Here is a 15214-nt window from a genome sequence, read left to right as displayed (position 1 = left end):
CCGCGCCTACCGGTCGCCATGGAGCTTCCCCCAGGGCCGTTCGACAATCCCCGCGCTTGGGACGATGACTCGGAGCCGGAGCCAGAGCCGGAGCCCGAGCCCGACCCCGACGCCCAGGCCGAGGCTTACGTGGCCCGCGTACTCAGCCCGCCGAAACCCGGGCTGGCTGCCCCACGCGCCCCGCTGCTGTCCACGCCCGCCGCGTCCCTCGGCGCCCTGGAGCCAAAGGCGGCGTCCAAGAGCCCGACTGCGGGTACGCCGGGCCTGCTGAGCCTTCCCCCGGAGCTGCTGCTCGAGATCTGCGCCTACCTGGATGCGCGCCTGGTGCTCTTTGTCCTGCCGCGCGTGTGCCACACGCTGCGCGACCTCGTGCGTGACCATGTCACCTGGAGGCTACGCGCGCAGCGCCGCGTACGCGCGCCGTACCCGGTGGTAGAAGGTGCGCGCACCTGGGGGTCAGGGACGCCCTCCCAGGTCAGGCTTGGGGTGGGGGGGAAAGGGACCTGGGTTGATGTGGACACAGCTCTTGGAACAGGCTTCACGGCGTTTTGGCCCTGGCTGGAGCCTGAGGTAGTTTCTGACGGTGCCACAGTCCCTGATCTTGGGGTGGACCATGAGGCAGACACGTGGGTTCCTGAGACCTCTGGAACCGGGGTCCCTGAACTCACTATTAAGGATTCTGAGGCTTGGGGTATGCTGGTACTAAGGCCCTGGTTCGGAGTAACCCGAGCTGTGCTTGGACTGAGAGTAAGCCTGGAATTCTCAGGCTGAGGTGGCAATTGGTGATGCCAAACCCCTTGAGCCCTAGAGACTTAACCCTGGAGGACAGAGGCAGGGGTTCCCAGTCTAGAGCCTGCAACACGCCTAGGGCTTAGGGGCTGGGATCCTTGATAACAGCAATCACAGATCTTCAAGTCCTGGGTCTAGTCTGTCATCTTAGGCAGGGGCTGATGGTCACTCCTCCGGCCCTTAAGTTCATTAGTCCTTGAGGAAGAAGAGAGCCTGGGGATCTTGAATTGATATAGTTGATCTTTTTTTTTTTTTAAAAAAAAAAACAAACAAACAAACAAAAAAAACTTTATTTATTTTAGTTTTTGATGGACCTTTAGTTTTTATCTATATGCCATGCTATAGAACACAGTGCCTCACACATTCGAGGCAAGTGCTCTACCACTGAGCCACAACTCAGCCCCGATTTAGTTGATCTTGATATTGGATCATCAAGCCCTTGAGCCAACATGAGTAACAAGCTGGATGGTTGATGACCCTCGCTTGCAAGCTTTGATTTTGCAGGAGCTTTTGGATCAGCAGTTCTCAAGGTGTTTCCATCTGACCCATTGAATCTCTGTACTTGGTACCTGGATTCTATGTTTTTGTCTCCTGTCCTGGGGATGGAACCAAGGACCTCATTCATGCTGAGCAAGCACTTTACCACTGAACTACCAGCCCTACCCCCCTTGGATTCTGCATCTTACAAACTCCCAGCTTCATGCATAGTAGTTGGAGAAACACTTCCCTGGGTCTGATTCAGGTGGCTGAAAATTTGTCATGAGTTCCCAGCCTGAGGATTGAGGGGCTGAGGCCAGATCTCAGCCAGGGGTGAGACAGGACCTTAACTTCCTGAGGTTGCTGTCCCCCAGGGTTGAGTTATAAGGGTAGGCCTGGAAAAGTAGTCTTGAGGTCCCAAGTTCCGTAAGGTCCTAGACCTGCCTGAGAGGTGGGTATGTAGGTGGGCCCAGAATTGAAGCTTGGCTTATTTGGGGTAGGTGAGAGGTTCAGGTGGGATTCTGTTCAAGTCTGGTGTAGGTTGTGATCCCTGGAAACCAGGGGTGGGCTCTGCCAGCTGGTGCCCACTGGGGAACCTGCTCATGGTGCCCCACAGAGGAGGACTTTGACTGGCCGGCAGCCTGCATTGAGCTGGAGCAGCACCTGGCCCACTGGGCAGAGGATGGGCGCCGGGCTGAGTACTTCTGCTTGGCTGATGGGCACTTTGCTTCCATTGACACTGTGCTGCTGCTCCAGGTGAGGTGGGCTCGGTGAGGGGGGGGGGCAGGCAGGGGTGGATCAGAATGGCTCCAACAACATCAATTTGCTCCCCTCCTAGGGTGGGACACTCTGTCTGTCGGGTTCCCGAGATCGCAATGTCAACCTGTGGGACCTGCGGCAGCTGGGGGCAGAGCCCAGTCAAGTTCTGGTCAAAGCCTTGGGCACTCAGCAGAATAGCACCCACAAGGTGAGGGGACAGGAGGAAGACACATGAGGCCTGGGTCGGGTGCTGTGGTTAAGGGCCTGGGTTTTAATGCTGGACTCTGTAACATTGAATCTCATTCTGCTATTGTTGGTGTGACTTTGGGTGAGATGTGTGATACTCTGGGTCTCAGTTTCCACTTCTGTCCAGCGGGTCAGTTAGTAGGATGATGAATGGAGATGAATTATGCATTAATATGAAAATGCATGAACCTCAGAATTTGCACACAATAGGTGCTCAGAAGAGGTCAGATAGTGGGCATGATGGCACAGGTCTGTTTTCCCAGCAACTCGGGAGGCTGAGGAAGGAAGATCACAAGTTCAAGGCCAGCTACAGCAATTTAGCAAGGCCATTTCTCAAAATATAAAAAGGGCTGGGATATAGCTCAGTGGTAAAGTGCCTCTGGGTTAAATCCCCAGCACAAACAAAACAAAAACAAACAAACAAACAAAAAAAAAAACAGATTCAGGTAAATCTCAAAAGGTAAAGTATGGGGCAGTGTGAGGCTTCCCTTTGGGATCAGCCAGCCTCAGCAAGACTGTCCTTTCCTGAGAAGTGACTGAGGGGTGTGGCCACTACCAGTCATCCAGGCCCACAGTTGACAGACTGGGGGCTGGATTCGCATTCATTCTGCTATACCCTGTCTATGTGACCTTGAATGAGAGACTCAACCTTTCTGTGTCCCATTTTCATCATTTATAAAACAGGGTGCGAGCCAGGTGCAGCGGTGGACACTCAGGGAGCTGAGGCAGATGGACCATAAATTTGAGACCAGCCTTAGCAACTTAGGAAACCCTGATGGAAAATAAAAAATAAAGAGGGCTGGGCTGGAGGCCGGTGGTAGAACACCCCTGGGCTCAATCCTCAGTACAGCCCAAACCAACCAACCCACCCAACCACAAAGCAGGGCACATTACAGTGCTTTCCTCAGAGGGTTTGGTGAGAGTAAGCCATTCAGTTTCCAGCACTCTGGGTGTGAATGTGACTGGGGGTGTGACCCATCCTTGTCTCTAATGTCAAACAGACCCCCACACCCAAACCGAGTTCTCATCCAGGATGGACGTACTCTGGCTCCTCTCTCCCTCCTCTGATCCTGACTTTGTCATCTGTGAGATGGGATAATCACATGGAAGCAGACCTGCCCTAGCATCTGTCAAAATGGGTGTTAGGGAGGAAAAACTGTGTGGCTCTGAGTGAATCTGTTGATCTCTCTGAGCCTCATCTGCAGAAGCAGAAAGGTGCCACCCAGCTTGTCCCCTGGGCTGTGGGCAGGAGCAGGTCCTGAGCTCACTAGATGGGGAGCCATGGGTGACTGCTGTGCCTGGTCCCGCAGGGCTGGGTGTGGTCGCTGGCCTCTCAGGACCACCGCGTGTGCTCCGGCTCCTGGGACAGCACTGTGAAGCTGTGGGACATGGCAGCTGATGGGCAGCAGTTCGGCGAGATAAAGTGTGAGGGGGCCTGGGCAGGGGGCCTGGGTGGGTAGAGCCATGCCAGGTCACCTCCCCAGCCCTGTGGTCTTTGTGTCCCCAGGGGCAGGGCAGCAGTGCTGTGCCTTTCCTACCGGCCTGACATCCTGGTGGCTGGCACCTACGACAAGAAGGTGACCATCTACGACCCCAGAGGTGGGCTGGGAGTTCTGGAGCCCAGGTGGGGAAAGCAGGGCCACCTGGGGTCTCCAGAGTCATATAGGGAAAGGAACACTCTGGCCTCAGCCTAGCTGGGGTGATAGTCACCTAACAAGGTGTTAACTCCTGAGAGTGGTCAGGGTCGTGTGAAGGCACCACAAGCAATTGGGACAGGGGACGCAGAGGAAGCCTGGCCAGTCCCCAGAGTTGGGTCAGATCCTGGCTTCCCCTCTCTCCTAGCTGTGTGACTCCAGGCACTTTCCCCTCCTGTAACATCCAAGTCATGAGCTGAGAGTGTCGGGCAGTGGTGAAGCATCTCCTGCTAGCATGCAAGGGGCCCTGGCACCACCACACAACCCCCACTTCATAACCCTCCAGCCCATGGGGTAAAGGAATGGGATGGCATTGGTGGAGCCAAGCACAGTGTCCCACCTAGAATCCCAGTGACTCAGGAGGATTGAAAGTTGGAGGCCAGCCTCAGCAACTCAGTAAGACCCCATCTCAAAAATAAATAAATAAATGAAAAAGACTGGGGATGCAGCTTAGTGGTAGAACTGTCCAGTAAAACACGCACACGCACACAAACGAACATTGGTGAGTTAAATAAGTTTACATAAAAGCACCTAGAACAAGCCCACGCAAGTCTTTTCTATGGTTTATTTATTTATTCATCCTTATTTTGTGAAATCCAAGGGCCAGTGAGCACTCTGTCCAGGCAGAGGTGGAACCGGGGACCAGGGTGGGACAAGATGCTCCTCTCTGAGCTGAGAGGAGCTGGTGGGGTTGGAGGAGGAGGTGGCTTAGGAGTCGGGGCCGGGCAGGGGCCTGGGCTCCTGGGCTCGGCTAGAGAGAGGAGAGAGATGGGCAGCTGTGGACAGCGCCAAGCCAACTGAGGACTTTGCCAGGGGTGGTGGCCCAGGGTGTTCAGATAAGTCTGGGGTCCCTGAGGTGCTCTGATGTGCCCCCTCCTCCCCGGCCTATGCCACCAGCCGGCCCTGCCCAGCTGCAGAGCCGGCGGCTACACTCCAGCGCCGTCCTGGCGCTCGTGGCCGACGACAGACACATCGTCTCCAGCAGCGAGGACCACACCCTCGTGGTGTTCGACCGCCGGGCCAACAGTGTCCTCCAGCGGCTGCAGGTGGGCAGGCCCTCCGGGGGTCCCAGAGCAAGGGGCTTTGGCCCGCCCCGCTGAGCTGCCCTCTTCCGCCCGTCCCTCCCGCAGCTGGACTCCTACCTGCTGTGCATGTCCTACCAGGAGCCCCAGCTCTGGACGGGCGACAACGGGGGCCTGCTGCACGTCTTTGCCAGCTGTGACGGCTGCTTCCAGCTTGTCCGGGTCTGCAAGGGCACTTCCCTGCCCATCGTCCCCCTGGGCTGCTTCCTACCCTAGCCCCCAATGCCACGGTGGGAGGCCTGGCCTTGAGGAGACCTTGCCTGAGTGTCACTCGTCCCACCTGCCCCCTGCAGTCCTTCGACGTGGGCCACAGGTCTCAGATCACAGGGATCAAACACTCGCTGGGAGCCTTGTATACCACGTCCACCGACAAGACCTTCCGGGTGAGGAGAGTGCTCACCCCACGGTCCCCATGGGCCAGAAATACACCTGTTGACCTGTTTTCCGTTGCCCTTCACAGGTGCACGTGCCTACAGACCCTCCAAGGACCATTTGTACCCGAAACCACCACAATGTACTAAATGGGGTAAGGACCTGCCCCGTGCACCCTGTCCAGCCTTCCCGAAGGGCCATCTGTTGACTCCTCTGTCCCCTGTCCTCCCAGATCTGCGCTGAGGGTGACGTGGTGGTGGCTGCCTCGGGGGGCCTGTCGTTGGAGGTCTGGAGGTTTCAGGCCTGAGCAAGTGGACGCCATGTATTTTGTGTACTGCAGGCCGCAGGCTGAGCCCTGGCCTCTGTTCTTGGGGGACTTGCCCCCATTGGTGCTGACTCTGCCCCTGTTCCTCAGGCCCCGGATACACAGAGTCCCAGCCCCGGCCAGGGCTGGGCCCCTTGTCTGGAGAAGTGATGTTGTGTTCTGGCCTGCCAAGGAGGCTGCTCCCCCCTCAGGTCCTGGTTTGGTCATGATCTGGACGCCATGCTCTGTGTCAAGAGCAAAAGAAAATAAACCTGATGACCTGTGCAGATGCTCTGGCCTGGGCTCTGTGCTCCGTGAAGCCGAGGCACATCCCTGCCTCGGCTGGGATCCTGTGGGTGGCATGTGACAATGGCCCACCAGGGCTGGGGTGCACACGGGGGCCACTGCTGAGCGTGTGCGTGCATGCAGGTGTGTGCACGAGGGAATCCTGAGGTGGATGATGGCACCTCTGTGTGTGGCCATTGTGGCGTGTGGATGGTGATTGGAACCCAGGTGTGTGTGTATGTGGCAGGAGCAGGCATCTGCTGGGGCCGTCCCTAGGAGCCAGGAGCTGTAGGGGTGTGTCTGCTGCTGTGCCCATAACTCTAGAGGTGGTGGGGGAAGGAGGTGGGTCAGTTGTGTGCCTGTCCCTGCAAGCCCGCTGTCCCCTGGCCCCCCGTCTCAGCCCAGCCAAGCTGTGCCCCAAGAAGCAATCACTTCATGTTTATTGAGGCTCCCTGGGTTGCCAGGGCTGTGGGGTGGAATTATGGGGTCACAGGATGGCACAGGGCTTCTTCTCCTTGAAGGGGTTGGTGGCAGCTGGAATGCCCACGAGGAAGGGGTCACTCTTGGCCTGCTCCGTGCAGAACTGTAGTAGGTCAGTGGCTGCCTTGGATACCTGCAGACCGACCCTGTCAGCCAGACTGGGCATCTGCTGCTCCCCCGCCCGCCCAGGTGTGCCCCCTCCCCTGCCCCCTCGGCTGCCCCAATCCTCACCTTCACACGGTCGATGCCTGCCTCCATCCTTAGTTGCTCCACCGCCCGGCGGGCCTGTCCAATGTCACTGCCAATGGCCACCTTGCTGGACATCTGAGGGAGGGTAAGCAGGCTATGAGCAGTTGGCCTAAGCCCAGACCCCAAACCTAGGGCCACCTGAGGGACCCTGCCCCTCCTCCTGTTGCCCCTGGAGATGATGAGGCGGCTCTTCCACCTGTGGGCTCAGGGAGCTCTGCTGAGGGCTCCTGAAGGTGCCCGGCTGCTGGCTGTGTGCAGCCACCTCTGCCTGGCTCCCCTCCCTGCACCCGCCTGGTCTCCCCTCCCAGGTCCCCTCCCTCCCCACCCCTGCAGAGACTTTGAAGCCAGGATTCAGTGAAATGTCACCAGCAGCAGCAGCTGCCTTAGCAGAGGGGGTTCCTGCCCCAGGAGGCCCAGCTGCTCCATAGTGTCACATGTGTCGCAGTGGGCATCCCCAGGGGCTGAGAAGCTTTATGGGGCATTGAGGAGCCCAGGCCTCTCTGAACTGCTGGATTCCCTGCTGGCTGTTGCCACCCAGCCTCTTGACAGCTTCTGCCACCCAAATGGCACGCAGTATTCCGGGCTCCGTCTCCACCGCCTGATCTCACCCAAGATAGGACTCCACTCGCTAATGAGGCCTCTCTCCAATGAGGCCTGTCTCCCCATCCCTGCCCCCTCTTCCCTGAGCTCCAGACCTGGGGCCCCCATCCTTCCTCAGCACATCACACTGCTCTGTCACTCAGATATCAAATAATCTCTTTAATTCTTTTCTTTCTTTTCCCCTCCCTTCCTTCCTTCCTCTTTCTTTTGCCCTAGGTTTGAACCCAGGTACCTGTACCACTGAGCATTTAGTTTTTTGAGTCAGTAAGTTGCCAGACTGGACTTGAACTTTTTTTTTTTTTTTTTTTGAGTATAAATATGAAGATTTTATTTTTGAACTTTCTTGTATTTCATTGGTCTATATATCTATATATTTATGTCAATACTACTTTTTTAAAATATGTATTTATATACTTATTTATTTTTTGGCGGACACAACATCTTTGTTTGTATGTGGTGCTGAGGATCGAACCTGGGCCACCCGCATGCCAGGCGAGCGTGCTACCGCTTGAGCCACATCCCCAACCCTGTCAATACTACTTTTATTTATTTTTTTAAATTTTAAATCTTTTTGAAAATTTTGATTTGTTATATATGACAACAGAATGCATTCAATCCATATTACATATATAGACCACAATTTTTCACCTCTGGTTGTGCTCAAAGTAGAGTCACATCCTTTGTGTCTTCATATATAAACTTGGGGTAATGATGACATCACATTCCAGTCTTTCCTACCCCATGCCCCCTCCCTTCCCCTTTGCCTTGAACTTTTTTAAAAAAAACCTTTTGTAGTTGTGGATGGACAGCTGAGGATCGAACCCAGTGCCTCACACATGCTAGGCAAGGGCTCTGCCACTGAGCCACAGCCCAGCCCTGGCCTTGAAGTTAGTGATCCTCCTGCCTCAGTCTCCTGAGTAGCTGGGATGACAGATGTTTGCCACCACACCCTCCTCTTATTCACCTCTAACCTCACTTGGCAAAACAGGACCCTGAATCATGTCCCCCAAGACCTTCTGTCCTCTAGTCAAGTTCACTATTGTCCCCAACCGCTCAGCCCAGATTTCCAACATCTCCATCCCTCTTTCTCTGATCCTGACCCAACTAACCCTATCTCAGGTGCCATAAGATCAGCTTCAAATTAGGTTTTCTCTCTGGTCTCTTACACCCTTCACACCACCTGGACCACGGCGGTCACCCAAGCCCTGGTCACAGCTTCCCCTCTGTCCTGGCCTCTCCCCTGACTGTTTTTCTAAAGGCAGTCAGTGTGATGTGTAGAACAAAAATAAAAAACCTCTCCCACGGACAAAGCTCACTCTCCTGGCCACAGTCCAGGGCGCCGCCGCCTGCCCCTCTGCAGTTTCCTTCTTTTTTTTTTTCTTTTGAGACAGGATCTTGTTATGCTGCCCAGGCTGGTCCCAAACTCCTGGCTCAAGTGATCCTCCTGCCTCAGTCTCCTGAGTAGATAGGACATGCAGGCAGGTGACACCATGCCTGGCTCCCAAGTTACTGGTCATCAGCCCCCCTCCCTTACCCCTCAGGGAGCACCATGATGCCCTGTGTTAGTCTGCTCCAACTGCCGGGACAAAATATCATGAGTAGTGGCTTAAATAGCATTTTCCCATAGGCTGGAGGCTGAATGTCAGAGATCAGAGTGCTGGCAGGGCTGGTCTCCCCTGAGACTTGTCTTCTTGGTTTATAGAGGGTCACCTTCTCGCTGCGTCCTCACGTGGTTTTTCGTCTACACGCACATTCCTTGTGTCTTTTTGTGTGTCCATATTTCCTATTATAAGGACACTAGATTGCATTAGCACCTACATAATGACCTCATTTTAACTTTATTACTCTTTAAAGATCTGCTCTGGGGGCTGCAGTTGTGGCTCAGAGGTAGAGCACTTGCCTAGCATATGAGAGGCACTGGGTTTGATTCTCAGCACCACATAAAAATAAGTAAATAATCCCAGCGGCTCAGGAGGCTGAGGCAAGAGGATTGCGAGTTTGAAGCCCGCTTTAGCAACAGCAAGGCCTTATGCAACTCAGTGAGACCCTGTTTCTAAATAAAATACAAAATAGGGCTGGGGATGTGGCTCANATAACTAAAAAATAAATATTAAAAAATTATCGCTCTCTCTCTTTAAAAAAAAAAAGAGATGACATTTGAAAGAGAACATGAAATAAAATCAAGGGAAGGTGCGGGGGGAAGCCTCAGGGATGACTAGAAAAAACTATGACCTTTCATTTTTACAGATATTGTTAAAGAAAAAAGTAGGGGGGGTGCCCACAACAGAAACCTTGGGCTTAAAAAAAACCTTAGTCTGATAACGGTAATTTGAATGAAGGATTCATATTCTTACAGAAGAGAAATAAAATATAGGTTTCTCTAGAGAACTACTTAACGAATGCTTGGGGAGGGTACTATTTCCAAGACTCAAAATGATTCTGGGAGGGAGTCACAGTGCCAGGTATAGGGTGATGGGACAATGATCACTGCCAAAGGCCTTGGAGAAAATCTATTACCACACAATGCAGGTAAAAGAAAATGGGACAAAAAAAGGTCATCAAGGTGCCAGCCAACATTCTTGGACCGAGCATTCATCATGTTAAGTCCAAAAGACATGGGGTACAGGTGCCGGGCAACGTCAGCCAGTGGCACAGCCTGCAGTGATTCCCCAAAGTCACGGTGCTCCCGTGGAGTGAAGCCATCATTTTTTTGTTTGTTTCCTCTGTGGTTATGACAGTCAATCTTCATGAGCCACAATGAGGTGCCTACATAGCACAAGGGGCTTGCAAGAAGCCAAGTTCCTTCAGGAACTTGTGAAAGGCTTAATCCCAGCGCTGCCGATACTCCAGTCTTACCAGACCCCAGCACACATGTGTCAAATTCAGCCACAATCACTTGGCCTTCCTGATGTTCCTCCTCACCAATACCATAAGAGACTGATGGGGCACTGGCGGGGCAAGTAGAGCCATACCACGATATCCTTCCTTGTCGGAAGGAGCTGACCTGTACTGAGGGGACAGTCCAGGCAGCTCTTGAAGTTCAGCTGGGAGTTTGTTCTCTGAACATTTGGTCTCTTGGAGGCACAGGATATCTGGGGCTTCTTCCTTTACCCAATCTAAATTCGAGATCATGGATTTGACACCCATTTCATAGGTAGAGGTTGGCAGACATGCTGATGGGTGTGGGGTGTGACGGAATGGGCAGTATCCAACTCAACCCCAGGCTCAAGTATAGCTTAGTGGTAGAGTGCATGCTTAGCATGCAAAAGGCCCTGAGTCTCACACTCAGCAAGGCAACAGAAAAACACTACAAAATATCCACTTTTGGATTATTATTATTATTTTTAAATATTTATTTTTTAGGTGTAGATGGATACAATGCCTTTATTTTATTTACTTATTTTTATGTGGTGCTGAGGATCGAACCCAGGACCTCACCCGTTCTAGGCAAGCGCTGTACCACTGAGCTACAACCCCCGCCCCCCCGCCCTCCCCATTGNAAGGGTGAAAGTCCAGAGCCCAGGCCCCACTGTTTGCCTTCTCCTCCCACCTCCTGGGTCACACTGTCCTCCTGTCTCCCTGGGGGTTGTTATTTTCCATATCCTTCACTTACTCCTCTTGGCTTCTATCCACCTCCACCTTACCCCAGTCTGACTGTGGGCTCCAGAAGGGCAGGCTCCACATCTTGTTCACCTCTGAATCTTCAGCTCCCAGCACAACGCCCTACATACAGCATGAGGAAAGAAGGGGTCCCTGCCTCTCTGCATGGCTAGAAGGATGTAGGAGAGACAGACTTATCAAGGGTCTCACCGTCTCTCTAGGGAAGAGATGTCTGCCCCGGATGCGAAAGGAGACCCCCATCCAGTGGGAAGATGGGGATGGCAGTGCGCGTGTAGTCTAAGGGCCCAGGAGTCACTGCCCCATCTTCGGAGAGGCTCCAACTGTGACTCCGTCTTAGAAGCCACCCCCTCGTCCCTAGGGAACAAGAACGAATGGGTAAGCACAGTACAAAGCGGTAGGTCTCCAGCAGGCAGCAAGGCCTGGAATGAAAATTTTCTATGAAGCTGTAAACAAGTCAAAAAGATTAAGTCCTGGCTTTTGTATTACGGATAACACGAGCAAATATGGCCGCGCCCGGCCCCGCAGGAGTCACACAGGGTCACGTGACAAGCAACTTCCGGCCCCCGCGCGTTACTTCCTGCGCTCTGGCTCTGACGTGCGTGCGCGGGCTTAACGCGTTTAGAGGCCGCCGTAGCCCCGGCCGAGGGCGACTCTGAGCTGGAAACCGGGCCGCAGGAGCATGGAGGGTTCCCCGGAGGGGGAGGCGCCCGCTGCGGCGCTGGCTGCGGTGCTAAAGCACAGCTCGGCGTTGCCGCCCGAGAGCTCCCAGGTCCGGGGCTACGACTTCAACCGCGGCGTGGATTACCACGCACTTCTGGAGGCCTTTAGCACCACCGGCTTTCAGGCAACCAACTTTGGGCGCGCGGTGCAGCAAGTCAACGCCATGGTGAGACCCAGGGAAGCACTTCCGGGGCTGGGAGACGCCTGGCGTGTAGTAGAACCAATGCAGCGTTTGGGGGGCGGGACTTCCTGTGGGACCGAAGACCTGCGCCCTTCGTTGACACCGCCCAGTAGCTGGAGGGAGCGGGGCTTACAGTGGGCGGGGGTTCTCGTGCTGGGAAGGGGACTTTACGTTCACTGCTGTAACTAGCTCCCGCTATCAGGAGCGGGTAGTACCTGATTCTAGGGGATTTAAGGCGTTCTGGAATGGGCGGAGTCTGGGGCAATACAGTGCATTTAGAGGATGGGATTGGAGGAGGAGACTAAGTCAGGGCCGGGCTTGAACTTGGAATTGCTTTCCCAGCCGGGAAAGAAACTGGACTGGAAAAGATGCTGATTCCTGAAAAGGTGCAAAACCTTAACGTGTGCCCAGATATCCGAACTGGGAAAGGGGCAGGATCTAAGCAAGAGACATTTCCTGGTTTCTGGTAGAAATGATCCTTTATCTCTGAGTGGAGGGGCCAGGAGGTAGAACCTGTCTGAAAACCCACTTAGGGTCCTTGTGATGGGGTTTGGGGCCAGATGCTAACTCGACCTGGCCCTTACCACAGATCGAGAAGAAGCTGGAGCCGCTATCACAGGATGAAGACCAGCACGCAGACCTGACCCAAAGCCGCCGCCCACTCACTGGCTGCACCATTTTTCTGGGCTATACATCTAACCTCATCAGTTCAGGCATCCGTGAGACCATTCGCTACCTTGTGCAGCATAACATGGTGGGGATCTGATAGGGTTGTGACCTTGGTCTGTCTGGTCAGTGAGTAATAAAATTGACAGGTTAAATGAGATGAGGAGATATGGGTTAGTTTTAAGAAGAGTGCTCCCTCTGGGCATCTTGGCTCACACCTATAATCCCAGCTACTGGGGAGGCTGAGGCAAGTTCAAGTACAGCCTTAGCAATCAGGTGAAATACTGTCTCAAAATAAAAAATAAAAAGGCTGAGGATGCAGCTTAGAGGAAGAGCATTGGGTTCAATCTCAGTATCACAGAGTAAAAAAGAAGAGCTCCCCACAAAAGGTCAATGAATGAGGGCTGATGTTAGGGGTCCTGCCAGGACTAAGGCCAACCTCACTGTCCTATGGCTGCAGGTAGATGTGTTAGTGACCACTGCAGGAGGTGTGGAGGAGGATCTCATCAAGTGTCTGGCACCCACGTATCTGGGCGAGTTCAGCCTCAAAGGGAAGGAGCTCCGGGAGAATGGAATCAACAGGTGGGGGCCCTGAGTGGTGATGGGCAAGTGAACTGGGCTGAGGGGACTGGGGACTGATGCCTACATTCCTCCCATTCCCAGGATTGGGAACCTGCTGGTGCCCAATGACAATTACTGCAAATTTGAGGACTGGCTGATGCCCATTCTGGACCAGATGGTGCTGGAGCAGAACACAGAGGTGGGGCTGGAGAAACTTGGGGGGACCAGCATGGTGAAATCAGGGATTAATGCTAACAACCCCTCCCTCCTAGGGTGTGAAGTGGACACCTTCCAAGATGATTGCTCGGCTCGGCAAGGAGATCAACAACCCAGAGTCAGTGTATTACTGGGCCCAGAAGGTGAGGGTCTGGGTGGGGGCAAAGTCACCAGACTTCAAAGACACCTGGGGAGTCACTACTGTTATGATCAGGATTCCCATTCTTAGATGAGGAACCTCAAACACAGATAGGTTAGGTAATTTGTTTGAAATCACACAGCTATTGAATGGAGCTTTGGATTTCTTAGGTGTGCTCTTAGTTCATCTGGGAACAGTTTGTGGCAGTGCTCAGCAAATCCCTAGGGCCTGGCCCCAGGGACTACACTCCCTAGAGACTGTGGAGTCCAAGAATCTGAAAAGTAATAAGAGCTACTACTAACTAAGCTCCAGTCTCCTTAAGTGTCACAGTTGGTCTTCTCACATCTTCCTCTTCATCTGCAAGTGGTGTTGGTATCCATATTTCATAGTTGAGGAAATAGGCCCAGAGAAGTTAAACAGACTGTTCCCAGCCAGGCAGACTACGTAGATGCACCTAGAATGGGGATCAGGGTGCCCCCACTGAGCTGCAGTTACTGACCTTCCCTGTCTTCCCTCAGAACCATATTCCTGTGCTCAGCCCAGCATTGACAGATGGCTCACTGGGTGACATGATCTTCTTCCATTCCTACAAGAATCCTGGCCTAGTCCTGGACATCATTGAGGGTGAGGCACTGGAACCCTCTAGGTGGGGGGAGAAGGTGTACCCAGTCCAAAGCCTGACCATGCCCTTTCCTCAGACCTACGGCTCATCAACACGCAGGCCATCTTTGCCAAGCGCTCTGGAATGATCATCCTGGGTGGAGGCGTGGTGAAGCACCACATTGCCAATGCCAACCTCATGGTAAGAGGGTGTGGTCCCTTTTGAGTGGATATAGTCCCTGGTGGGGGTGCCACTCAAGCCTCAGCCACATCCTGGGCTAGACAGGCCATGATTCCTGCCCTCTGGGGACAGATGTTCCAGAGCAAGTGACATGCACAGCAAGTGGCAGTAATGCTAAAGAAGAAGACAGGCTAGTGTGATGTCATGGGGCACGCCTATGATGCCAGCTATAGGGGAGGATCACTTGAGTCCAGGAGCTGAAGATCAGCCTGGGCAGCATAACAAGACCCCTTTTACTTATTTTTGGTACTAGGGATTGAACCCAGGGGCCTTAAAAACTGAGCCACGCCCTCAGTCCTTTTTTTTTTTTTTGACAGTCTCAATAAGTTGCTGAGGTTGGCCTTGATTTTCCTGCCTCAGCCTCCCCAATGATTGGGATTACACAGGTGTGTGCCACCACCCAGGCTCCATTTTCTTTCTCTCCTTTTTTTTTTTAATAGTTTTTAGATGTTGATGGACCTTTATTTTATTCATTTATTTATATGCAGTGCTGAGACTTGAACCCAGTGCCTCACACATGCCCTCTGCCACTGAGTCACAACCCCAACCCCCAGGATTTTCTTGTCATGAGAAAGCATGAGAAGAGAAAGGGGTGCCATTTAGTAAAGGGTGTTGGAGTTGGACAGTGATCCACTCCTATAATCTGTAATCCCATCTTAGGGAGGCCAGGGCAGAAAGATCACAGGTTCAAGACCAGCCTGGGCAGTCTAGCAAGACCCTGTGTCAAGGTTGGTATTGTGGCTCAGTGGTGGAGTGCTTGCCTAACGTGTGAGGCACTGGGTTTGATTCTCAGTATCACACTGGGAAAAAAAAAGACACTATTTCAAAATGAAAAGGGCTGGGGGGCTGGGGATATAGCTCAGTTGGTAGAGTGCTTGCCTCGTATGCATGAAGCCCTGGGTTCAATCCCCAGCACCACCCCCCCCCCCCCC

At 53.4% G+C, this 15214-nt stretch overlaps 3 protein-coding genes and 1 pseudogene across 7 annotated transcripts in view; 2 read left to right on the top strand and 2 right to left on the bottom strand.

Annotated features, from left to right (window-relative positions):
* Fbxw9 (F-box and WD repeat domain containing 9) overlaps positions 1-6010 on the top strand; it is a 7411-nt gene extending 1401 nt beyond the window's left edge. The window contains exons 2-11 of one of the 3 annotated variants that reach the window (XM_048795561.1): positions 1-439; positions 1883-2022; positions 2105-2233; positions 3582-3694; positions 3779-3848; positions 4863-5011; positions 5096-5209; positions 5341-5430; positions 5508-5573; positions 5652-6010. The exon at positions 1-439 is cut by the window's left edge and continues 2 nt beyond it. In XM_048795561.1, coding sequence (XP_048651518.1) covers positions 19-439; positions 1883-2022; positions 2105-2233; positions 3582-3694; positions 3779-3848; positions 4863-5011; positions 5096-5209; positions 5341-5430; positions 5508-5568 — 1287 coding nt within the window. In that variant the 5' untranslated portion in view covers positions 1-18 and the 3' untranslated portion in view covers positions 5569-5573; positions 5652-6010. Of the gene's footprint in view, positions 440-1882; positions 2023-2104; positions 2234-3581; positions 3695-3778; positions 3871-4862; positions 5012-5095; positions 5210-5340; positions 5431-5507; positions 5574-5651 lie in introns of all 3 variants that reach the window. The other 2 variants (XM_015489089.2, XM_048795562.1) reach the window with 2 other exon arrangements.
* Positions 6011-6430: 420 nt separating this feature from the next.
* Positions 6431-11901, bottom strand: Gng14 (G protein subunit gamma 14). The gene is made up of 5 exons (XM_015489090.2): positions 11771-11901; positions 11148-11312; positions 10983-11060; positions 6720-6812; positions 6431-6621 (listed from the first exon to the last, which is right to left on the bottom strand). Exons 2-5 carry the CDS (start codon positions 11196-11198, stop codon positions 6496-6498), a joined length of 348 nt encoding a protein of 115 aa, XP_015344576.2. The 5' UTR covers positions 11199-11312; positions 11771-11901; the 3' UTR covers positions 6431-6495.
* On the bottom strand, positions 9436-10772 carry LOC107145576 (annotated as a pseudogene).
* Dhps (deoxyhypusine synthase) overlaps positions 11378-15214 on the top strand; it is a 7733-nt gene continuing 3896 nt past the window's right edge. The window contains exons 1-7 of one of the 3 annotated variants that reach the window (XM_015489084.2): positions 11378-11844; positions 12449-12613; positions 12986-13107; positions 13189-13285; positions 13359-13445; positions 13960-14065; positions 14140-14243. In XM_015489084.2, the coding sequence (XP_015344570.1) occupies positions 11638-11844; positions 12449-12613; positions 12986-13107; positions 13189-13285; positions 13359-13445; positions 13960-14065; positions 14140-14243 (888 nt within the window). In that variant the 5' untranslated portion in view covers positions 11378-11637. The remainder of the gene's footprint in view (positions 11845-12448; positions 12614-12985; positions 13108-13188; positions 13286-13358; positions 13446-13959; positions 14066-14139; positions 14244-15214) is intronic. The other 2 variants (XR_007344427.1, XM_015489083.2) reach the window with 2 other exon arrangements.

This window comes from Marmota marmota, unplaced genomic scaffold, assembly GCF_001458135.2.
Source record: "Marmota marmota marmota unplaced genomic scaffold, marMar, whole genome shotgun sequence".
Classification (NCBI taxonomy): domain Eukaryota; kingdom Metazoa; phylum Chordata; class Mammalia; order Rodentia; family Sciuridae; genus Marmota; species Marmota marmota.
Note: the sequence above shows the minus strand (reverse complement) of the source record. Positions and strands in the feature narration are given on the sequence as shown.